Consider the following 26,587-nt stretch of genomic DNA (forward strand, 5'->3'; position numbering starts at 1 on the left):
GATGTGCAGGAGGCAGCTGATCGATGTTTCTCTCTCATCGATGTTTCTAACTCTCTGTCTCTCTCCCTTCCTCTCTGTAAAAAATCAATAAAATATATTTAAAAAAAAAATAAGTATGAGCTCATTGAATTAAACATACTGATATTTTAAAACACCACATTTATTATTCTTATTGATATGCAAATTATTACATCTTTGGCCAGTGGAAACCTTTTCAGGACCTTTTGGCACAACCCTAGTAGTTTTTGATAACCTCGATATCTGGATGAGAAGTCCCAAGCTCATCATGTGTATTTTCAGATCTGGCATTTTTCCAAGGAGCCTTAATTCCTTAAAGTGGGAAATGGTATTTGGAGGCAACATTTGGATGCTAGGAGTGTGTATGTTTACAGAATTGGTCATCATTTCTAAACCTGTCAGTGGGCAGAGTTAGAAAATTTGTGTATGTAAGTGTATGTTTTATTTAAGATCAAATATTTCATGAGTTTAAACTGATGCTTCTAGTGCAAATTGAAGACCATAAGGGCAACTTTTTCCCTCTCACATCTTCCTTCCCAAGAATTACATTTTGTCAAGGACATCAGGGATCTGTGGTCCCTGTCCTCCTTGTTTAGACTAGTTGGTGTCCTCTGCCCTCTGAGGAGTTACAGAAAAGTTATAATTTTATAGATTATCTGGCCTTTGTTCTTTAGGATGAGAATAGTGTTCCTTCCAGCTTGACACGTTGTTTTTATTTTCTTCTTATCAAGTCTTTTTTTGTGTGTAAATTAAGATTTATGTCTTAATGTCTTATTTTTGCTTCAATACTACCATTTGAATACCTTTCTCCCACGTATTTTTTTATATCCATGTATATCTTCATTGAAAGTTTATTTAGCTCTACAATGGTCTCTTAGATGATTCTATAATTTGTATTTGAAATCTTTTAAAGTTAGCGTTAAAAGATTATCATTTTAACACAATTTTCAAGTTCATGAATTCTCTGATCGCTCTACATTTTAGTTCTGATTTTCAAACTAAATATTAGTATGTCCCAAGTTTTACTCTACCATTACAGGGACATGTTTTGTTAATATATAATCAAAGGAATGTTAGAGAAACTTTATATAATTTTTTATATTCATCAAGTTTGATTTTTCTTATTAGCTTTTCACAAATTATAATAAAATGATAGACTTGTTAATTCTTTATTACAGAGTATAATCCAAGAGTACAATAAAGTGTAATTTTTTGATTGCCAGATTTATTATTCATTTGTTTATCATTTTAGTGTACTTAGCTAATTTTAAGGCCATATGAAAATTCTTTGCTGAAAATATTATTGTATTAAAGGAGCTGATTTTTATTACCAAAATATTATTAATATTGATAAAATTTGAAAATATTTAAACCAAGCTGCTCTAGTGTCCCTTGTTTTCTTAAAATGTGATACTATAAACAGTTAATGGTCACATATTTCTTAGTAATGTCCACAATTTATTGAATTGATTTTAAATGTTGTATTAAATAATTGATATGTCATGTTGAAACAGTATTGCATAGTTTACCCTAATTTTACCTCCTCATTACTTTCATGGCCATAAAAAGTGGCTTACTAAATGTTTCTTTTTTTTTTACCTTTATAGGTTATTTTAGTGTCTGCCAATAAATTGACTCGTTATATAGAACCATGTCAGTTAACAGAAGATTTTGGTGGAAGTCTCTCTTATGATCACATGGACTGGTTAAATAAGAGGCTGGTTGGTATATTACATTGAGATAAAATGTTATTACATGTAAATAAGATATATTTTGATAACTTCATTGTCTTAATCAACTAAAGTATAATTAAACTAAAATGTAGATTGTTTTCCTTTTTATAAAAGTGAAGAAATATAATGTATATCATATGTTAGAATAATATTTGAAGGCAAATACTTTGAAATCAGATTCACAAATGTTAGCTATTACTATTGTCATTAGTAGCAGTATTACTAGTTAAAGTTGTAAATCTTCCAGGTAGAACAGAGTAGCATAATTTCTTGGGAGGTAATCTAGTTATATACTATTCTCAGAGAAAATATTTAAACATCAATTTGAATTGGAGAGCAGTTTGGCAGGTTGTGGTTTATGATTCTGAAAATGTATCTTCTTTGTCACACTTGTGAAATCTGGTACTCTGTATAATACAGCATTATTTAACCAAACTGCTGGGGACTAAAATAATAAATATATTAACTCCGTTTAGATTATATGCTAATTTTATTGAAGAACAATGAACTTTTGGATATTCAGAATGGAAAACCAATTCTATTTCCATCATATTTAAACAATGTTTTCAAACAAATGAATGTCCACTTATTTTAACCAGATTTGCCCAAATCCCTTTTTAGAAATACTTTAAGAACTCGTGTTAAAATTGTAACTAATTTATTTTTATGGTGTATGCTTGTGTGTAAAATTTTTTAACCATTAACATGCAACCAGTATGGATTGATAATAGAATAACATAAAGAAATGTTCCATAACTGGAAGTAGAGAATTAAAACTTTTCTAAATAATGTTCATGCAGTTAAAACTATTATGGATACAGATGTTTCTCAAGGAAACGTAGGAATAAAATAAACTTGCTGATTGAGGAATAAAAATAATTCCTTAATGTATTTAAATTTTAAGAATTTCTTATCCATTGAAACTATTCATTATTTTAAAGAATGGTTAAGTCTTCTCTCCTGTACACTGTTGTGCTCTGATGGTTGAATTGTACTAAGTGACATCCAGAGGGGAAGGGGAAACCTTGCCGGCTAATTCTATTGCTCTTAACTGAAAATCTTTTAGTACATTTTAACTTTTAAGATTATTCTTAATATGTTAATAAAATTTCATATTGTAGGTTTTTGAGAAGTTTACAAAGGAATCTACATCATTATTAGATGAACTTGCTTTGATTAACAATGGAAGTGATAAAGGAAATCAAGAGAAAGAAAGGTAGGTAGCCAGAGTCATGCAATTATACCCTTGCAAAGCTATGATTAACCTGATAAAAGAAACCTCTATTGTTAATGCAAGCTAAAAGAACTAAGGTAAGCAAATCTCCATTCAATAAAAATTGCATACAAAAGTTGAATTAAATTTATTTTTTTAATTTTTGAGAATTTGCTTTACATGTAAAGTTAACTGATTTGAATAAAAGTTTCTTTACAAAAGACTTTATTTGAGGAATAGTAATAGCTTTACTTTTTTTCTGACACTGTAAAATATTCATTGGCAAGGAATATTTGAAATGAAACAATTTTTTACCTTTTTAGAATTCTACTTTGCTTATAAAGAATATGGAAAAGGTGGTAGCTTGAAATAAATGTAATGTGACCTTATTTAAATACATTAGCACTTACATGCCTGGCTTATAGAACTGTAACCTTATAAAGTATGTGATATTCATGAGTTCAACTTGGAGAATTTAGTGTTTTATGACACTAGATAAAGTAATTGTTCAGTTGTATTATCTAAATGTAACTACTTAGATAAATCATTTTAATGGGTTTCCATTGAACTTCGTAACTTTCGCAGTTTTCATTTTTCTGTTGGTAGACCAAGTCACTCTCCCAAGGTAAAAAGCATTTCAGGATGCAAATTAACTCTTTCTGGTCTAAATAACAGAGTAGTCACTAGAACAGTAATTTTTCATTAGGAAATTTGAAAGAATCAGTAATCTTGTCTGTCTCTTTTGAATCTGGCCTTACAAATACAATAGAACCTATAAAAAATTCATCTTGATATTCTGTGAATCCAAATATAGTCATATACCAATTAACTGAGATAATAAGAGGGATATGAGAGGGTTATTGTATAACACCAATTCTTGATTAAAACAAAGTAAAAATGTGAAAACAAATAGTTTGAATGTAAATGTCATAGAAGTTAAACATTTAGGAACATTACTATCCTATTGGTGCATTCTAGAAATGTAAAATGTAAAAATAAGTAAATGTGTGTGTGTGTATGCATGCTATGGCTCAGGAATTGAAAATCTCACACAAGTAACTTGATAAAAATTAGTCAAACTTCTATTTTTCGATAGTCTAGCAGAGTAAGTTTGATGTTTCTTAAAATCCTGTGTCTTAGGAAAGGCATGCTAAAAGGCTGTCTATAGAAAATGAGTTTATGGTCAGAGGGTTTAATGCTGAGAAAGCATTGGAGTAAAAACAAAAACAAAGTGTTTGTCCCTAGAACTTCTTGTGTTTATGGTCCAGTGTCACCCCTTTTTTTCCATCTAATAATATCTTATTCAGTGTTTTGGAAATTATTTTGGGAAATATTGGTTCGCATGAATATATGAAGTATTATATAAAACTAGAGGCCTGGTGCATGACATTCGTGCCATGGGGCGGCGGGGGGGGGCGGGGATCCTTCAGCCCGGCCTTTTCCCTTTCACAGTCCGTGAACCCTCGGGGGATGTCTGCCTGCTAGCTTAGGCAGACATCCCACGAGGGGTCCTTAGCACTGCAGCGGAGGCAGGAGAGGCTCCCTCCACTGCCACTGTGCTCGCCAGCCATGAGCCCAGCTTTGGCTGAGCAGTGCTCCCCCTGTGGTAGCGACTAACCACCAGGGGACAGCTCCTGCATTGAGCATCTGCCCCTGGTGGTCAGTGCATGTCATAGCGACCGGTCATTCCGCCATTTGGTCGATTTGCATATTAGGGTTTTATTATATAGGATGTTATGTTTGTCAGTCTCTCCTAAAGGAACTCAAAGTGTATTGCTTTGTCTCTAAAATCCCAGATAGTGAAGTCCTCCCCTTGCAAATTTTTGTCATGTTTATGTCAGCCCTCAGGAAGTATTGAGGCTAAATAAGGGCTGAATGCCTAGATCAATTGACAGAAGTGAGAGATTTAGAGCAAGACTTGCCGGTTACAGCAGCAGGGTCCTAGGCTTTGATTTGCCATGTACATGATCTTTCACTTATCTTCTACTTCCCAAATGTGTTTAATAAAGCTCATGGTCCAACTCACATGAAGCATAATTAGTACAGGGATAGAGTACAATGGCAAGGGACACACACACACACACACACACACACAAACACACAAATATGAGAATATTTGCAGTTCTCAAAGGTTGCTGTGGGTAAGTAAACTTTTGATTGTTGGCAGATGATTACATGTGTTTCTTAATGTTAACATTTCTGGGTTATTATATAGTTAGCAATTTCATTTTGAAGCAAATATCCAGTGAAAACTACTAAAATGGATTCTTTGATATATTTGAAGTAATATCATAATCCTATATAATAAAAGGCTAATATGCAAATCAACTGAATGGCAGAATGACCGGTCACTATGACATGCACTAACCATCAGGGGGCAGACGCTCAACACAGGAGCTGCGCCCTGGTGCAGTGCACTCCCACAGGGGGAGCGCTGCTCAGCCAGAAGCTGGGCTCATTACTGGTGAGCACAGCGGCATTGGCGGGAGCCTCTCCTGCCTAAGCTGCAGTGCTAAGAATGTCTGACTGACGGCTTAGGCCTGCTCCCCCAAGCCAGTAGTTAGGCATGACATTCGTGCACTGGGGCGGGGGGGATCCTTCAGCCCGGCCTTTTCCCTTTCACAGTCCGTGAACCCTCGGGGGATGTCCGCCTGCTAGCTTAGGCAGACATCCCACGAGGGGTCCTTAGCATCCCCCAAGGGCTCCTGGACTGCGAGAGGGCATGAATTTTGTGCACCGGGCCTCTAGTTAATAATAAACTGTTTTTCTCAGTAGTATATTTTGTGATTTATCACATAGATATTTTTGTGGGTATGAGTATTTATTTAACTCTAATAGTGTTCCTAATGCTTTAGAGAAATTATGGTAGAACAGTATTCCTCAGGTTTTCATACTTTGGTTGTACCTGTTTTAATATGTATACATAAAAGATTTTCTTAAATTATATGGGTAGAAATACAGCTTTTAAAAATTACTCTCTTGGTGCTTGCCAGGTCTGTGGATTTAAACTTCCTTCCATCAGTTGATCCTGAAACAGTTCTTCAGACAGGTAAGATGAAAAAACATATTGATCAATAATCATCATAATCCAATAAACTAATCCTAAATTGATTGAGTCATGAAATAGACATCAGTTGAGCATGTACAGCTGGTCCTTGAATAACATAATTTTGTTCAAAGTCATTTTGTTATAATGTTATGAGGTGCTGTAGGAACTTAACTCTTACTTATGTCAATTAGCCTATGGTAAAATTGGTTCTGTTATATAGTGTTTTGCTTAAAGTTGGAGAACTATTGACGATTTACTCTGTATTTACTATTGACGATAATACTCTGTATTATGTGGTAGAAACTTACAGGGAAATTTTTCGAACTGATTTTTATTTAACTGAGCTGTTAATATACTCTACAATATTGAAAATATTAATAATGATAAATCGTTAACTTATCTCTCTCTTGAAATACTTGGGTTTACTTTCTTATCTGTAAAGTTGAGATAAAAATTTCTATTATATAAGGTTGCTATGAGGATTATTGAAAACTTACTCTAACATTGTAATTTTTGTGGGTTTTTTTTTTGTATTTTCTTATTTCATTCTTCTAACAACCCCTTGAGATAATTAGGATTATTTTCTCTATTTTGTACTTAAGGAAACCAAGGCTTAGAGATATTAAAAAACTTGCTCAAGATCAAGTAACTGTTAAGCTTTATTACCATAGCAGTAAAAATAGGACTTAACTATAAAGCCACTGGCTATACTGCTTTACAGTCATCTACGTAAAAGCACTTAGCACCTGCAATTGTCTTGAACATAGTGTGTGTTCATTGCTGCATGGTATGTACTATATATATAAATTCATAAAAGCCGTTATGATCAGAATACATTTATCTTTTTACTTTGACAATCCCCTTAATGTTTTCCTTGTGGATACCATTTCTGTTAGAGAAGCAGCACCACATAATGATTTCAAAGGCAATACTTTGAAACCAAACTGCTCAAGTCCCAACTCTAATATTACTAGTTGTATAACCTACATAATAAGTTACTTAACTTTTTCATGCCTCAGTTTCCCATCTTAAAATTGGGATGATAACAGTACCTACAGTTCACTGGGTTGTGGTAAAGGATAAATGAGTTAACATGTAAAGTGAGTGCTATGAGAACAGTGCCTGGTACACAGCAGAATTAGAATTATGAGTTATTATTAGAAAATACATTAGAAATAAAATTAAGGTATTATTATTTAAAAGAACTTCAATGTGTTCTAGAATCTGTGAAACAACTACTAGAGATATTTGGGCTGGAATACAGTATTGCTCTAGATTTGAAACTTAATTCCTTGTTTATGTGCCACTAAGTCCTTTATTATATGCTATTTACTCTTTTTAAAAAAATATATTTTATTGATTTTTTACAGAGAGGAAGGGAGAGGGATAGAGAGTTAGAAACATCGATGAGAGAGAAACATCGATCAGCTGCCTCCTGCACACTCCCTACTGGGGATGTGCCCGCAACCAAGGTACAAGCGCTTGACCAGAATCGAACCTGGGACCTTTGAGTCCGCAGGCCAACGCTCTTATCCACTGAGCCAAACAGGTTAGGGCGCTATTTACTCTTAAAACAGGGAGAGTATAAAATAGAGAAGTTTAGAACAATCTTGGATATTTTTTAAAAATTGGGAATACCTCCAAATCAAATTAGAAGTTTTGTTTCTATAAATTAAAAGCCATTTAAATTTAGGACATGTTCCTGAATAATGGTAAAAACAAAAGAATTTAAATATATGCATTTTTTGACCACTAAATAATAATTGGAATAGTAGTATCCCAGAAAAACAATTTGTTAATTTTTTACTTTTAAAATTGTTAGGATACTTACAGCTTTAGACGTTGTACATTCTGTATTTCTAATTTCTCAGGAATGAGCAGATTTTTTTATTAGATTACAGTAATTGAATAACATTGGATATTCTTTGGCCTCTCATGATTCCCACTAATATATATATTATGGGGAGTCCTATAAATAAAGGTTGTTTATATATTATTTTGTACCAATAATAAAGACTTACTACCTTTACTGCAATCGTACATTTGTTACACCATCAACTTTTCTTTTAGGAGCTATAATTAAGGGTATGAATTAATACTGAAATCATACAACATATTGCTTAGTATTGATTAGTACCATCAGACAGAAATTCCAGAGTGTAATTGTACTCACAGGAAAAGAGGATTGGTTGGTACAGTATTCTGAGCAATGAGTCCACCAATAAGAAGAATATGATAGATATAGATAAAATATATAAATATACCATAAATTTACTATACAGTATTGCATATTTAGAATATATATTCATGATATATGGAATAGCATATAAATATACTATGTTGTATATATGCACATATATGCAGTTTTCTATTTCTATATAAATTTTAAAATTACATATGCGTACTTAAGACCAGGTATGTAGGTAGTCATAAGGTAGATAGGCTCTAAAAATAAGGGGCTAGAATTGAGAAGAATTGTATTTCTTTATGGATATTAATTATAAGTATCTTTTATCCATAAAGGGCATGAATTGTTATCCGAATTACAGCAGCGTCGATTTAATGGCTCAGATGGAGGAGTGTCATGGTCTCCTATGGATGATGAACTGCTTGCACAGCCACAGGTTATGAAATTATTAGATTCACTGAGAGAACAATATACTCGTTACCAGGAAGTTTGTAGACAACGTAGTAAGCGTACACAACTAGAAGAGATTCAACAGAAGGTGATGCAGGTAGGTGTCTGATTTGAATATATTTAACTCTTTATTTATCAATGTTGTGTTTTTAAAAAATAATTTCTACTCTGACTGATTTCATGCCAGGCCTTATTTATACTGTATGGAGAACCTTAGACACCAAATCAAACTTAACTTTTAAGTTATGTACATTTTTACAAATAGTATTTGTATTAAGAATATATTTTTTTCTACAATGATGACATTGAGCATTCAGCTCAAGCTATCAGAATGAACTTCAAAAATAACTGGATGGAAACATCTGTGGTCTCTGCATTCTTATAATAAATAACATTTTGTTAGTAAGATCTGATTTCTTTTTAATAATTTGTTAGTGTTTTGTTAATTTGAGCATTTAGTTTTTCTATCCAAGAGAAGAGATAAAATGTAATATAAGTAATTATATTTTATTATTGTATGAAACTGAGAAATTTTTAAGTGTATTTAATATTTATAACTTTTTAGTGCCTTTAATATTTAAAAAATCAGTGCTAAGGAAGACATTTCTGTTATTTAAACTACATTCTGAATTTTCATGTTGAATTATTAAGAGATAAATCTTAAAATATTTTACTTAAAAATTCAGATTAGAAATGTTTTTTATTAGATTTATTAGGTAATTATTTATGAAGTGCTTATTATATAGGATATAAAGGTGCACTTGCCTTTTGCTATCAATAAACTTAAGGGGAGAGAATGTTAAGTGTCACAAGGGCATGACTGAAGTCCTATGGGTATTTATAGGAGGGATTATTCCTCTGGTTGCAGGTAATCTAGGAAAATTTAGTGGAGTAGGTGGAATTTGAACTTGTCCTCCAAGAATGTGTGGGACATCTTTTAAACCAGGCATCTCCTTTTGTTTTAAAAGAATTTGAAATTTTGTGAAGGATAAAGAATAGCATGAATAAATAATAGCAGCATGAAAGTCCAAGCTCCATTGAAGAAAAAGGAAGCAGGAAAGCACTGTGGGAAGTTTTTTGGCTTTTGAGTCATAGAGCAAAATAGTTCAGAGAGCATGTTCTGAATCCCAGTTCTTCCATTTATTTGGTGTGTGATCATGGCTACATTATTTAGCCACCTGAAACTTCATCTAACTTTCTTTTTTCTCTTTCTCTATTTTTCTCCCAAGGTTTTTTCATTACTGAAACAGGAATAAATAAATCCACTTTTGAAAAGCTGTCAGTACTCGATTAGTGGCAGCTTTTATATTTGTTTCCATTGAATTAGACTCTGGTCTAGAAGTATACTTTAGTTCTTGGCATACTTTTTTTGTAAAAGGCCAAGTAGTGAATATTTTGGCTTTGTGGGTCAATTTTTCTTGCAGTTATGGCTATTTAAACTGCCCTTATAATCCATACACATTATGTAAATGAATGTGTATGTCTGTGCTCCAGTAAAGTTTTATTTACAAAAACAGTGGTAGGCCACAATTGGCCTGTAGTTGTTGACCTCTGACCAGATCATCAGGATGTCATGGGTACAAAAGCTTGAAATGAAGGAAGGAGCTGGATCATGGAAGATCTTGAATTCCAGGCAAAAGGATTTAGGTTTTATCTCATGATAACCAAACCAAAGATTGCTGGACATGAATTCATTATATGTAACTTTTTCTATGTAATATATTTGTAAGTTAAAAATAGCTTGTATTAAATACAGTTAAGATTAACCATGTAGCTTGAGAGTACCATAGTCCCCTATGTCTGCGAGGTACATATCAAGACCCCCAGTGGATGCCTGAAATCATGAAGAATACCTAAGTCTGTATATACTATGTTTTTTCTCTATATGTACATACATTTTCACTTAGAGCAAACACGTTATGGCTTTTTTTTCACCTATCCAAATAGCCAGCATCACTACTCTTGCACTTTGTGGCCACTGTTAAGTAAAATCAGGCTTACTTGGACACAGCACTGTGATACCATGATAGTCAGCCTGATAACTAAGAAGAAGGCTAAGTGATTAATGAATTGATAGCATATCTAGTATGGATATGTTGGATAGAGGAATGATTCACTTCCTGGCTGGGACAGTGCAAGATTTTATCACACTACTCAGAAAAGCATGCATTTTAAACTTATGTTTTGTTTCTGAAATTTTTTTCATTTAAATGATGGGACTACAGTAAAGGGGTATCTTGGAAAACTGTAATGATGGAATAACAGTGTTATACAAGTCACCCAGGTAATCCGGGTTCACCCTCTTCTACCACTTTCAAGTTGGGAATGAACTGTAACCACTCAATGCTATAGCTTCCTTCTTAGTAAACTGAGCATAAAAATAACAGTAATAATATGACCCACTTAATACGGTGTCATAAGGATTAAAGAAGATACTTGTAATAATAAAATGTGTAGTGTTTGGCACATAATGAGTTTTCTGTTAATATAAATTATTTCTCACTCATTCAAATATGAATGTGCGTATTAGTGTGACACTGTGGTGCTAGAATACAATGGTGAGTAAAATAGACAAAGTTCCCACCTTTACGGAGCATAATCCTATAATAAAAGTGTAATGTAAATCGACCGACCGGTTGTTATGACACACACTGACCACTAGGAGGCAGATGCTTAGTGTAGGAGCTGCCCCGTGGTGCAGTGCGCTCCCAGCCCAGCCAGAAGCTGGGCTCACTGCTGGTGAACGCAATGGCAGTGGCGGGAGCCTTCCCTGCCTCCGCTGCAGGTGGGTGGTAAGCGGTAAGGAGCCAGGGTTCCTGGACTGTGAGAGCCCCAGACTGAGAGAGGGATCAGGCCTAAGCTGGCAGGCGGACATCCCCTGAGGGCTCCTGGACTGCGAGAGGGCGCAGGCCTGGCTGAAGGACCCCCTCCACCCCAGTGCACGAATCTCATGCACCAGGCCTCTAGTTAGATAATAACACAAATAGTTGTAAAATTATAACCATGAAGGAGAGTGGTGGGAGTAAGGGTGAGAAAGAACATTTCAGAGATGAATCATTTTTATGGCTTGCAAGACTTAATGGATGGTAGTGGTGTCCAATTATATTTGGATTTAAGTGTGGGTGAAAAAGCCGTAGAGAATCATGATATTGGGTTTAGATATGTCGAATTTGAGGTGACCTTGAGACATCTAAGAAAAATGTAGAAGGGTATTCCTAAACAGGTCCAAAAATCAGAGAAGTCTGGGCTGGTGACATATTTGTTTGTTATTCGTATATGAATGATAATCAAAGGCATTGATATGGATGAGAATTGCCCAAGTAAAGAGCTGAGAGAACGTGATATGTGGACTTGTTAACTAAGCTAAGAGAAACTCCAGCATGCAGTGAGAAGGCAATGAATGATTGGCCAGAGATGAAGAATAGAAGTGTGAAGAAAGCACTTCAGGAAAGGATTTGGGAACCCTGTCAAATGCTGCTGAAAGACTGAAAAAGAGTAAGACTTAACATGTTAGTTAGAATGTACAAGATTGAGATAATTGGTGAACCCAGGGCATGAATGGCACGACCAGAAGCACATTGACATGAATTCAGGAATGAGCAAGGTGTGATGAAGGACACTGAGTACAGATGACTGAGAATTTTGTCTTTAGAGGAAAGATGAGCAAAAGACCAGTCCCTCAAAGTGGTAGAATAGGGGTTATATTAGTTTACGAGGGCTGCTGCAATGAAGTGCTGCACACTGGGCGCTTACACAACAGATATATTTTCTCACAGTTCTGGAGGCTAAAAGTCCAAGATCCAGGTGTTAGCAAGGTTGATTCCTTCTGAGGACAGTGAGGGAAGGATCTCTTCTAGGTCTCTCATTATCTTGTCGATGATGACCATCTTCTCCCTGTATCTTCATACCATTTTCCTCTTTTTCTGTGTCCACATTTCCTCTCCTTTTAAGGACACCTGTCATTAGATTAAGACCCATCCTAATAACCTCATTTTAATTTAATTGTTTCTTTGAAGGCCCTATCTTTAAATAAATATGGTTACATTCTGAAGTACTGAGGGTTAGAACATACAGATTTGGGGTAGGGGGGACCACAATTCAGCTTAATAGGGGTCAAGTGTAGTGTTTTGTTTTTTTAAATTGATACTATAGAAAACTGTAAGAGGTTTAAAGCCTAGTGGGATTTTTCAATTTGGAGAGAGGAATGGAATATACAAAAGAGAAAAAATAGGTAATACTATCAAGTTCCTGACAAGGTGGAAGTGAATGAACTCAAAAACAGTTGAAGAGATTATCTTTAGAATGAAGAGGGAGAACTCCCCCATTGTAACAGGAGGGAGGATGAGTGGGATGAATCTGAAGATGCTTTCATGTATAAGAGGCATCAGGAAGATGGAGTTCCTGTGTGATGTGTTCTCTTTTTTTGTAAAATAAGAGACAAAGATCATCTGCTTAGTGGTGTAGGTTGGAGGCAGGGTAGTGGGGTTGTTGAAGAGGAGAGGTTTAAATGAAGTGAAGATGATTCAGAATTTTTTTGTGTGTGGGGATTGGAAGAGTAAAATTACTCCACAAGTGTGGTTCTATTTTCAGATAGTGTTAATATTGAATTTATGGGGGAACTTTTCTGGCCTGTTGTATGACTCTACCTATTTGTGGCTGGCTATTGAGGTAGAGCACAGAGATAGGATTCACCCAGCATTTGTACTTTGCTACGTGGCAGATGAAATGGGTAGGATAAAAAGACAGAGGGGCAAAGGAGTTAATGTATTGCCAAATGCATTTTTGAAATATTGGACCAGCTCAAGTGGATAAAAAAGAAACTAAAGAAGGGTGATGATGGTAACAAGATCATTGTTAAAAACAAACTTCATTACAATTCAGTTTTATGAACATTACATGTAGATTGGTTGGAACATTAATATTCATCCTCTAATGGTCCTGCAGTTTTTCACAGGTCACATTTTAGGGAAAGATCTATTTCCCTTGTCAAAATGATTACTTAAATTAAACTACATAGTAACATATATTGGTCATGTCAGCACACATAGAGCATAAACATAATGTCTTCAGTCTTGCAAATTTGAGGAAAATGAAATTTTTTTTGTTATATGAAGATAATCATAAAGTTGACTATCTGCTTTTATGTTAAATTAGTGAAAATGGAAATTTTCCAAATTTCTTTGTTGACTTATCCCTAAAAACATAATGAAATAGTAATCAATAGCTCTAATAAATAAACTGCCTGATAGTAATAACCATTACAGTTACCAGTCACTTATTCCCCACTGTTCATCTTGGTAGCATCAGACTTCATGTGTTATGCAGAGGCTCTCCATGCTGCTGCTACATATAAAAACTAGACTTCACATACTTCTAGGTAGGAGACAGTACCACTTCACAGAAATATACTATCATGATTCTCATTATTTATTGCAGCAATGATTACTGCCAGCATTGCAAATGTTATTTCTAGAGTCATCCATGTACTTTTTCCTGTTTGTAGAAAGGAACCATAGGGGCAAAATAGGATACATGCGGAGTTGCAGGTGTATGTGGCTGGAGGCTATGTACCCAGTTCCTCATATTCTTTCTCCGGGTCAGTATTTGCTTGACATACCCTTCTGCATAATGTGACCTCACATACTTCCAGATACTCTCTCATAGATTCTTTAGAAATTAGCCTAGTCATGAAAGAATGGTGGATACTCACGTGCATTTTTTACCTTTGCAGATATTTGTCATGGTAGATTTTAAGAACACATCTGCAATCCAAGGTTATTATTTTACATATACATATAACCATTTGAGAAGTCAGACTGATATAGATTGGGCATGGAATTGCTTTTGCAGTAAGTTAATATTCAGATTGACTGAGCTAGATGCCCTGATTGAACTTACTTTATAACCTAGTTTGGTAAAGCATCATCCTTAATGCATTTAAATAAATTTGTTTACTGGGGCATCAACCTCAGTTTGCATCATTTTTATTAGAAATAGTCATACAGTTACTGATGTTGCATCCTAAGGGAAATTTTAGTATACATTAAAACGAGTAACTGGCTTCCTATGGGTTTTCTTTTTCTTTTTTTTTTGGCAAGATGCCTTTGCTCTTTGAAAGTTCCATGTCAGTGAATTGTTTTCCCTTCCTTATCATGATTTATGTATGGTAACCTGCTTATTTTTTTTCTAGCATATTCTAAAAGCAAAGTTTAAATGTTTAAATAGTATCTTCAATTTTTAAAAGTAATGTATAATACATTATTAATTCATTAGATGTTTTTATTTTTAGAATTTAGATACTTCTAGTGAAATAATTGATTATATTTATTGCTGAAAGCTATTTTATGTCTGTTGCAATATCCCATATTTGTATTACATAGTAATAAATGAGAACAATACAGCTTAGAAAAAAGTTACATATAACTATAAAATGCTGCATATATCCTCCTATATAATAAAAGCCTAATATGCTAAGTGTCTGGTCATCTGGTCGTCCATTCAACCAATCAAAGCATAATATGCTAATGATATGCTAAGGTCACTCAGCCACTCGCTATGACATGCACTGATCACCAGGGGGCAGACAGTTGACCGGTCGACCAGTCACTATGACAGGCACAGACCACCAGGGAGCAGATGCTCCAACCAGTAAGTTAGCTTACTGCTGGGATCCAGCTGATTGGGACTGAACAAGATGGGCCAGACACACCCTGGAGCCCTCCCGCAGTCCATCCCGAGCTGGTCAACCTCCCGTATCCCTCCCCGGCCCCGATTGTGCACCAGTTGGGTCCCTTGGCCTGGCCTGTGCCCTCTCGCAATTCGGGACCCCTCGGGGGATGTCGGAGAGCCGGTTTCGGCCTGATCCCGCTCAACGCAGGAGCTGCCCCCTAGTGGTCAGTGCGCTCCCACAGGGGGAGTGCCACTCAGCCAGAAGCCGGCGAGCGCAGCGGTGGTGGTGGAAGCCTCTTCTGCCTCTGCGGCAATGCTAAGGCTGTCCAACTGCTGGCAGTCAGACATCCCCCGAGGGCTCCCGAACTGCTAGAGGGTGCAGGCCGGGCTGCGGGGACTCCCCCCTTCCAGTGCACGAATTTCGTACACCGGGCCTCTAGTATATATATAAAATGCGAAATCTAAAAATGTTATATATGTAATGTTCATCATGGAATTACTTAGAATTGGTGGAAATTGGAAACATTCTACATGCTTAGCAATAGAAAAATGGAGTCATGAAATCAGTTATTTGAGGCAGTACATTACTTACATTGCTCTTCATAAGGATGGGTAGGTTGGTTGCTTGCTTGCTTGGACAGAAGTGTGAGAGGGAGGGAGGGAGGGAGGCAGGCAGGCAAGGAAGTTATCCTTAAAAAAGGTTTGCAAGCATTGAAAATTATAACTGTAGCCACATGAAAAATCATTATAGTATAATTTAATGTTAAGTGAAAAACAGGATAGAAATTACTTTGAGAATTGGCTATGGCACTTAAATCTGGAGCATCATATGAAAACACTGCATATAAAAATGATTGGAAGGAAATATACATGATTTTTTTCCTGTAATGTGGCACATTTTTAAAAATCAGAAGGATGAAACTTTTTTAAAAATTACACGAGCTGTTAGATTTTAAAATGAATGTGTTTTAACCTAGTAGTAACAGAAATGCACTATGGGTCTGTGATACTTTGTTATAAAGTTCTAAGGTAAACCTATCCATCCACTGCATCTATAATATCATGCTTCAGAGACACTCTAATTCACTTCTTGGGAGCTGTCCTAAGTTTAGATTTAGTACATAACCATTCATCTATTGTTGAATTCCTTATTCTAATTTAGTAACAGATAAATCTTGATAATAATATTTTTTTTCTGTTAAAATTACTTTACTGTATCTATGTAGATTCAGAGTATTTATGTTTGTGGGTAAAGAGTTAACAGAACCCTTTTTTCTTCTGCATGAAAATTTGATCTCTGCTTAACTATCTAGCTCTGGTACCCTGAAAACCTGATAAAGACTTGGAATGTCAAGTATGTTACTAGACAACATTGCTTATAATAAAAAATATTCTGGATGGTCCTGGCCCGGAGGCTCAGTTGATTAGAGTGTTGTCCTGATACTCCAAGGTTGTGGGTTCAATCCCCTATCAGGGCACATATAAGAATCAACCAATGAATGAATGAATGAATGAATGAAACAACAAATCGATGTTTCTTTCTCTCCCTCCCTCTCTCCCTCTTCCTCAAATCAGTAATTAATTTTTTTTTAAAAAATTTCTGGATCTGGATTGGGAAAACTACCAATACTTTATGGAACACTTAACTTTGGGCATCCCTGAGTTCATTGACTTCTATAACAGGCATGACCCTGGGGGTATGAAGTTTTTCTTCTATATCTGTCCCATATGTATCTCATCTTCTTACACCTGAATTGGACTGCTTCAGGGTCTCAGATGAAGAGAATTGCCCAATCCTGCTGTTGTGGCAAACTAGTCCCCACCCTATGCCCTTCTGAGTAGCTCGGTGTCATTGGAACTTAAAATGACCTTGTGTGTCTGAATGTTTTGTTGATCCTAAGAAAATCCCTAGTGGGTAATCCTATATAATAAAGAGGGAATATGCAAATTGACCATCACTCTGCCACAAAATGGCTGCACCCACAACGAAGGCCGAGTTCCTGTAACGAGCCTTAACAAACAATCAGCAGGGACCTGAGGCTGCGCTCCGCCCGACCCCCCTCCCTGTGGGGTTTGACAGTGGACCTCAAGCTGTGCCCCCTCCCCCCCCACCTGACTGGGCTTGATAGGGGACCTCAGGACACGCCCCCCACCCTAGCGCAGGCCAGGGAACCTCAGGCCCCCTGCCTGGTGGAGCTTGACGGGGGACCTCAGGACACGCCCCCCCCCCCGCCCTGGCACCAGGCCAGGGGACCTGAGGCTGTGCCCCCCACCCTGCAGGGCTTGACAGGGGACCTCAAAGTGTACCCCCCACCCAGTAAGACTTGATGGGGAACCTCAGGCCGCGCCCCCTGCCCTGGCACCGGGCCAGGGCGCCTGAGGCCGTGCCCCCCACCCAGTAGGGCTTGATGGGGGAACCTCAGGACACGCTCCCTGCCCCAGCACCAGGCCAGGGGTACCTGAGGCTGTGCCCCCCACCCGGCAAGGCTTGACAGGGGACCTCAAAGTGTACCCCCCACCCAGTAAGACTTGATGGGGGACCTCAGGCTGCGCCCCCCTACCCAGCAGCAGGGCTTGACAGGGAACCTCAAGGCGCAACCCCCACCCCGGGCTGGGGGACCTCAGGCCGTGCTCCCCTGCCCAGTGGGGCTTGACGGGGGACCTCAGGCTATGCCCCCCACCCAGCACCAGGCCAGGGGAGGCTGCGACCCTGCCCGGCGGGGCTTGACAAGGGTGGGGCCGGCCGGGTCTGGATCTAACCCAATGGGGGTGGGGCCGGCCAGGTCTAAGTCTCGCGCAATTTTGAGGTGCATGTGGGTGGGCGGGGACTTGACTCTGGGTCCCATGATGCACCCCAGATTCTGACAGAAGGAAGATTTTCATATACATTTTACTAATTTTCTTTCTTCTCTGACACTTCTCTTATAGAGAAAGGGCAAATAGCAATATTAAAATATTTCCTCTAATTAATCCCCTTTTAATGTGCATGAATTTCGTGCACTGGGCCACTAGTGTAGTGGTATAATTCTACAGTTAGTTTTTTTAAAAAAAATACATTTTTATTGATTTCAGAGAAGGAGAGGGAGAGAGAGAAAACATCAGTGATGAGAGAGAATCATTGAGAGGCTGCCTCCTGCATGCCCCACACTGGGGACCGAGCCTACAACCCAGACGGATGACCTGACCGGCGTGGCTAGGCTCTACAGTTTTTAACTTTCTTTTCAAAGTAAGAAAAATAGTATTTTGACTTTATATTAGTTAATTCATTCAGTTTTATCATTGCCTTGGGAAGAATATTAGACAGGACAGACACATAGCTTTTAGTCCTAGTTTTTCAATAATGGATTATGTTACCTTGGACAAGTCACTTAGTCTCTCTGAAACACAGTTTTCTTAAAGTGTTAGATAATGTGACCAATATCATATCTGATTTCCCTTCCAACTCTAAATCCTATAGTTCTCTGATGTCCTTATTATAAGTTAATTTTTAATCCTCTTATTTTTGTTGGAGCCTTCTAGATTTCTTTGATCCTGGCAGATGATCAGAACGAATATGAACTGCCTATGCATTAGAATTTAAAGAATTTAGATCAGTGGTTCTCAACCTTTTGGCCCTTTAAATACAGTTCCTCATGTTGTGACCCAACCATAAAATTATTTTCGTTGCTACTTCATAACTGTAATGTTGCTACTGTTATGAATCGTAATGTAAATATCTGATATGCAGGATGGTCCTAGGCGACCCCTGTGAAAGGGTCATTCGACCACCAAAAGGGTCGTGACCCACAGGTTGAGAACCGCTGATTTAGATGAAAAATACTGTAGGAACTTTGGGAAGAGAAAACCAATTAGAATGAAAGCTTGAAGAGCTTTTAATTACTTTAAAATTTCATCTCAACTCCCTTTCATAGGTTGTGAACTGGCTTGAAGGACCTGGATCAGAACAACTTAGAGCCCAGTGGGGGATTGGAGATTCCATTCGGGCTTCACAGGCCCTACAACAGAAGCACGAAGAGATCGAGAGCCAGCACAGTGTGAGAGACTTTTCTTCCTCTGCACGTTACAATGCTATTCTTAATGTGCTAATTAGTAGCATGTGTGATGCTAAGTGATAAGTTGCTATAAACTTTGGTATAGGAGCATAAACATACAGTATGTTTACTGTTTAGAGGCCATAAAGGACATTTTGACCACTTGGTACATATTCATTTGAAGTTTGGCTGTGGTTTTTATCTCCAGTACAGTTTAATAACATATTTTTATAGAGACACAATTCATGTGACAGAAACCACAGTGACAGAAGAAAGAATGATAGTATAAAAACTGGACTTTCATCTATAGTCCCTGAGATAGAAACTGTGATTCTTAAGGTCATGAGTTGATAATTATTGAAGCTGCATGGCTCATGGGGTTTCATTGTAGAGTTTACTCTTGAACAGTGAGGGGCTTAGGGGCATGGACCGGCCCCCCGCTTCTTCCCCTCCTTTACTGTTGAAAATCCGCATGTAACTTTAACCCCACCAAAATTTACTAATAGTCTACTGTTGGCTGGAAGCCTTACCAATAACAAAAATAGTTGATTAACACATATTTTATATATGTTTTATATATTGTATTACAATAAAGTAAGCTAGAGCCGTGGTCGGCAAACCGCGGCTCGCAAGCCACATGCGGCTCTTTGGCCCCTTGAGTGTGGCCACGAAGTTTCAATCGCACTGTACGTGTGCGCCCGCACGTGGTATTTTGTGGAAGAGCCACACTCAAGGGGCCGCAGTTTGCCAACCACTGAGCTAGAGAAAAGAAAATGTTTATTAAGAAAAGCATAAGAGAAAATACACTTAGAGTATTTATTGAAAAAAAAAATCCATGTATAAGTGGACCCATGCAATTCAAATCCTGTGTTGTTGAAGGGCCAACTACTTTCTACTTTTGAATAGATTTGAAATTTTTCATTCTAAAAGGTTTGCAAAAGAGAATTGCACCATTTTAACCAATAGATGGCACTGCATTTCACCTTGAGAATAGGTTGATGCTGGATGAACATATTATTATGATGTTTAAGGTAGTCTAACATTTTATTAAAAGCTTTCTTGTCTCTTTGTAAATAAAAGTGAACACTTTAAAACATGTATTGGAATTGTTCAGGTCTCATGAAAGTCAAATTTCTAGTATATTGATTGGTTAATAGGAGTAGAATTTGGAGAAACTTTTAACATACCATTTTTTTTTTTAATATATTTTATTGATTTTTTACAGAGAGGAAGGGAGAGAGATAGAGAGTTAGAAACATCGATGAGAGAGAAACATCCATCAGCTGCCTCCTGCACATCTCCTACTGGGATGTGCCCGCAACCCAGGTACATGCCCTTGACCGGAATCGAACCCGGGACCCTTCAGTCCGCAGGCCGACGCTCTATCCACTGAGCCAAACCGGTTTTGGCAACATACCATTTTTGTATTAAAATACTTTGTCAAGTATTAAGTTTTAGATTCTTCCTAAAAGCATAATTCACAAATAAAGCTAAACATAAATTTATTAGCTGAGAATTGATTTATATTTTTTTAAAAGATCACTGGCTGTTGTATGGAGAACAGGGAGTAGAGACAGAAAATGAAATAGGAAGGCAGGAGGCTAACAGAATGGAGGCAGTATAAGTAATGAGAAATTGTCAGATTCATGGGTCAAGCCAGCAAGACTTGCTCTTGGAAGAAGAATTATATGTTTGGCTTTAGCTACTATTAAGTGGGGAAGACTGGGAGAGAAGCAGGTTGGGAGGCTGGAAATCAGTATCTTTGGGGACAAGTTAAATTTTGGATATCTAAAAGTCACCTGAATGAAGATCATTAGTAGACGGTTGCCTATCAGTGTGTATAATTTAGGAGTGGGGTCAGGCGTTGGGAGTTGTAAGCCTATTGGTGTTATTTAAAGGCATGGGACTATATGAAATCATCCAAACCCAATGAATATTGATTTAGAAGCAAAAAGCCTTTGGACACCCATGTCACTCCTAAATGTAAAGGTCAAGAGAGGAAGGAGAGCCTGTGGAGGAAGCCAAAAGGAGCTGTGTGTCTCAGGAAATGAGAAAAAGGCCCTTCAAGGAGGAGGAATTGGTTGTCTTTGTCAAATGCAGCTGAGAAGTCCAGTAAGATAGACTGATAATTTGACAAGAGTGGGAAGCACAAAATTCTGATCAGAGTAGATTAAAAAGAGAACAGGAAATGATAGAATAAGTATAGAGAACTTCTTTCAGGGGGATTTGTGGATTTTTTAAATGGAGCTTTATATATAACAAAGCACATATTTTGAATGTATGTTTTGTTTTTTAATATAACATATGTTATTTGTATGCTAATGAAATAATGTAATTGAAAAAGAAGATGATGATGGGAAAGAGAAAAAGAAGATAATTAATTCCAAGAGCAAAGCCTTGTAAAGGCAATAGAGATAGCATATAGCACACAAGTGAAGTGGCTGGTCTTAGAAGCAGAGACAGTTCATTCGTTATTACATTTGGAAGGGCAAAGTATAAGGTTACAGGGAAGGTCATAGATTTGTTGATGAGATGAGAGACTTCTCATCTGATTGCTGCCTAGTGAATTAAGAAGTTAGATTTTTGGTTTGGGGTAAAGAGATGTAAAGGAAGTTGGAGATTTAAGGAGTTATAGATATTCATGAGAATGGGAAGGTGAATTGACTAGAGAAATGTAATAGAATTGCTAAAGGCCCATTTAGTAATAATTCTTAAAAGAGACCTATCCATATAATTTTTACTTAGCCATATTCAGCTACTCTCCTGGAGGTACAGTAGGCAAGGACAGCAGGTCTGAGGTTTGACAGGTGACTCTGACGAAAGAAAGGAGAGCCCTCTGGTCAGAGACAGAAGTGAGGACACAAGGCTCTTGAGTGCTGGACAGTGTAACATGCTGAGGTGAACAGATTGGTAGACCCTATGGGTTTGTAGGTGTGAGCATTCTAAAGGATCTGAATTGGAGAGTCAGTAGCTGGTGGTCAGAGAATGGGATTCTGTAAATTGAGATTTGGGGAGCTGTTATATAATGACAGGCTTTTATGTCCATTTGAGTGGTTAGCTGAGGCCAGGTGAGGACAGAATAGTTGGGAATGAGGGAGTGTTGGGGTCCAGCCCCAGCAGGTCCATGGGTCCCCAAAGGTGTGGACGGAGTCAGCGAAGAAGGAATGACACGAAGACAGCCTTCAGTTGATCAGCAGCCTAGTCAGGACCTCTAGCCAGGATCTCCAGCCAAGTTCTGGGCAGGATCTCCAGCGAAGTTCTGGTGTTAGGTTCTCTTGCCATGTTCTCTCACTAGGTTCTCCAGCCAGGTTCTCCAGATTCTCCAGCCAAGTTCTGTTCAGGTTCTCCTGCCATGTTCTGTCTAGGTTCTCCAGCCAAGATCTGTAGCCAGGTTCTGTCCAGGATCTTTTGTTTGTCATGTTCTCTCACTAGATTCTGTCTCTAGGTTCTTTAGCCAGGTCCTGTCTCTAGGTTCTGTCTCTAGGTTCTGTCTAGGATCTCCAGCCAAGTCCTGTCTCTAGGTTCTGTGTTTTGTTGTCTTGTTACATCTGTATTTATACCAGTTGATTTTAATCCTATCAACTTCTATTCCAAAGGTTAGGGTGTTTCTTATCTCCATTCCAGGGAGTAAAGATTATGTAGCTTAAGCATGATTAACTACCCACCTGGCACTTAGTTAAGGGGTTTTATCTCCTCCCTAACTTCAGGGAAAAATCCCTACCTGGGGAAACAACCTTTCTCGGAGAGGTGACCTTGGTTAAAACACATAGCGCTAAGGGAAGCAAACATATCAAGAACAGTATGCCACATACGCCAGGTCCCCCAAAACATACGCTGTGCAGATGTTTCTTCTCTGCAGCGACTGTGTCAAGCAGCAAGGATGGACCAGCTCCCGGCAAGGGAGGGAGTCAAGGAACTGGGAGTTCAATGTTGGGTAAACGCCTACAGGTGGAAGTCAGTAAGAAAGCTGACGCTGAAAGGAAGGCAGTGACTTTTACTAAACTCCCTGGATGAGGGCATGCGACAAGAAAGGTTGGAAAGATGTAATCTGACAGCATACACTTCAAAGGAGATGCAGTTCTTGAGAGAAGAGGGAGAAGAAATGGTCTGGAAATAGAAATGGGGCCTGAGGCAGCCATCCCTCCTCTCCACCTCTAGGATTGTGGGATGTCAGCTGTGAAAACAAAAACAGCAGTTAGTTAGGAGGGCTGCAGGGCTAACTGCCTTTTCGGAGGGTGGACAGGTGTCATGTAAAGCAAGAAAGAGAAGGAAACAGGCCAGGCTAAGGCTAGAGGAGATTTTGTTCTTGGCAGGAGTGTGTTCCAGGGATTGCAGTGGAAGGATTTGGGGATTGGAGACTTTTTCTTCTTAATTTAAATGATTTTGCCTAAGAAAATTCTTTTGTTTATTAGTGTATATGGAGAAATTATTAAATGTCATGTAGGTCTCCATAAACTAATTTTATCCTTAATTTACTTTGCAATGTCTCTATTATAGGAATGGTTCGCAGTGTATGTGGAGCTTAATCAGCAAATTGCAGCACTCTTAAATGCTGGGGATGAGGAAGATCTTGTGGAGCTGAAGTCCCTGCAGCAACAACTTAGTGATGTTTGCTATCGACAGGCCAGTCAGCTGGAATTTAGGCAAAATCTCTTACAAGCAGCCCTTGAATTTCATGGGGTTGCCCAAGATGTAAGTATCTACTCTTAATGCTTTTCTTCTCTTCAAACGATCTGATTACTTATCTGCACATAATTTTTGCAGGTTTGCATGTCTCCTAATTATTTTCCTGGAACAGTAAAATAATGTACTGGTGGGGGAAATGAGATAAAATCTTTGATTTTTTTTTTTTTTAAGTCAATCTGCATGCACCTAAACTTTTTTTGTCTACATAGAATGTCCCAACTAGTAGATATATTTTGTTTTTATTGTTTCTCAATGTTTATGCTTTATAACATAGAATGAAATGGAAGTTTCATTACTTTTGTACATTCTGCTGACCTGGATATATTTCTTTGTCTTCCTGGTGCATGCATCTGTGTGTTCTGTCTTCCAGATAACATGTATTCTAATTATGCGTTCTTGTCTTTTAACAGCATAGTCTTTTTTCAAGTATAATTGTGATAACCTCATTAGATATAAACCTCATTAACCATTAAACACTTTAGATGCTGATTACATCAGGGTTATCTCTTTGGTGTCCCTCTGCTTTAGTTGTCTCAGCAGTTGGATGGCTTATTAGGGATGTTGTGCGTAGATGTAGCACCAGCTGATGGAGCATCGATTCAGCAAACTTTAAAACTGCTTGAAGAGAAGCTGAAAAGTGTTGGTAAGCAGATTTTAAAAATGCTGAAACATAAGGGTTCTTTTAAAAAAATATTACCATGGTTACACAAGTCAGCATATACTGAATTAATAATTATTTACAGGAAAAATGACTATAAAAAAGGTTTTATGTTCTCTTGAAGGATGTAATTTATGCTAAAATTTTTATTTTTTTTATTGTTGGTCAATCACTTCCTTCATTGGACCGTTAGCCTTTCTTATTTACCCAGCTATATCTACAGGTGCTATGTCTTGCATATCCTTATGAACAGTTATTTGTAGTGCATGCATAAACTGTAATTAGCTGTGAAGTGTTCTGTGGTAAACCCTGTATGCCCCAAACTGTTGTTTTATGCAATGATTTTTGTTGTTGCTATATCCTAACCTGTAAAAACATACTTGGTTTGGTTCTGTGAATTTGTTTCTCCAAACTGGAAATATTGCCAAGATTACATACTCTCTAAGCCTTAATGAGATCCAGTCTCATTAAGCTAGTTCTCTCACTTGTCATCAAAGCCTTTAAAAATCTAGTAGAGATATAAATACACTGACTTTCCCTAGGTCATGACTGGAGAGGTAGACAGTAGATGCAAAAATGGAAAGTGGGGATGGGTTGAGGGGGACAGGAGGACAAAGGTGATATAGGAGAAGCAGCAGAAACCGAGGGCAGAGTTTTAATAGAAAATGGTAACACGTGATTGGACCAAATTAATTACTTTTTGAAAAGGATTTGAAGGAATGGATTTGAAAAATCATGTTTGTATTGGCATTTTACTTGTTTGAGCCTTTGTCATTGTAGCAAATGATATGCATAATACACATGTAGTATTTAATATGCCAAATGAAATTTATTTGAAAATGTCAGAAAATTTCTTAAGCCACACTTTTTTAAAAAAAAAGAAAAAAGAAAAGAAATTCCTGTATACTTTGGAGTATTGCAAACATCCTAAGTGTTGCTTCTTATTGGGTATAAACTAGGTAGTACCTAAACTCAGAATGTTTAGCATCCTTTGACATTGCTTCAGTGATTTGAAGTCTTCCAACTCATACCTTTTTTTGAACAAAACATTTGCCTTGTTCTAAAAAAAAATGGACTATGTAAAAGCAGAAAGGAAAAAATTGAAAACCCTTACTGATCAAAAGAGTAATTCTCACATTTACTGCTTTCAGTTTTAAAAATTAATTATTATCTATGGAAATTAGCCCTTTGGAAATTCTCTTTAAGGACAATTTGGCATTAGGAGGGTGGAGGGAGAATTTCAGTCTGAGTCACATTTAAAGGGGTTTTATTGCTTGAAATGTTCAGAGGACTCCATCCAAGGATAGTTTAATATACAAACTGTTATACTTGGAATTCATGTGCAGTATCTGCTGCAAGGGTTTACTTGAGGGAGGGAAAGCACTTCCTTTGTTTAAGAAACTAAATCTAGCAACTTTTGTTTTAGATGTAGGATTGCAAGGTTTGCGTGAAAAAGGTCAAGGTCTTCTGGATCAGATCTCCAATCAGGCATCCTGGGCATATGGAAAGGATGTAACCATTGAAAATAAAGAAAATGTGGACCACATACAAGGAGTGATGGAAGATATGCAGCTTAGGAAACAAAGGCAAAGTTTGACTACTTATGTTAATTTTTGCTAAGACAACATATTAATTAAAATGAAAAATGACATAATTTATATTTTTTATTCAGACTAAAAGTTTTTACCTGTTTATATAGTAGGCATGTAGTAAGTTTTTTTGTGACTGTAATAATTACTGTATGTAATTATACTAACACATAATGGCAGTTTGTTCAATTAATGAATGGGTACTTTTTCCTTTTACTCAGTAGTAAAAATTTCGATTACACTGAAATACTTTTAATTCCTATTTCCAGTGTAGCTTCTGACTCTTGTCTTTTTAAGAAAACC

General features: G+C 37.3%; 1 protein-coding gene across 1 annotated transcript in view; it reads left to right on the forward strand.

Annotated features, from left to right (window-relative positions):
* Positions 1-26,587, forward strand: part of SESTD1 (SEC14 and spectrin domain containing 1) — a 104,051-nt gene that overhangs the window by 59,318 nt on the left and 18,146 nt on the right. Inside the window, exons 6-13 of the mRNA XM_070422657.1 lie at positions 1,626-1,739; positions 2,873-2,967; positions 5,958-6,013; positions 8,537-8,748; positions 19,232-19,354; positions 23,849-24,043; positions 24,566-24,680; positions 26,122-26,281. Coding sequence (XP_070278758.1) covers positions 1,626-1,739; positions 2,873-2,967; positions 5,958-6,013; positions 8,537-8,748; positions 19,232-19,354; positions 23,849-24,043; positions 24,566-24,680; positions 26,122-26,281 — 1,070 coding nt within the window. The remainder of the gene's footprint in view (positions 1-1,625; positions 1,740-2,872; positions 2,968-5,957; positions 6,014-8,536; positions 8,749-19,231; positions 19,355-23,848; positions 24,044-24,565; positions 24,681-26,121; positions 26,282-26,587) is intronic.

The sequence above is a fragment of the Myotis yumanensis genome, unplaced genomic scaffold (genome assembly GCF_028538775.1).
Source record: "Myotis yumanensis isolate MYYU_CA2020_CCGP unplaced genomic scaffold, mMyoYum1.0.hap1 SCAF_8, whole genome shotgun sequence".
Taxonomy (NCBI): Eukaryota; Metazoa; Chordata; class Mammalia; order Chiroptera; family Vespertilionidae; genus Myotis; species Myotis yumanensis.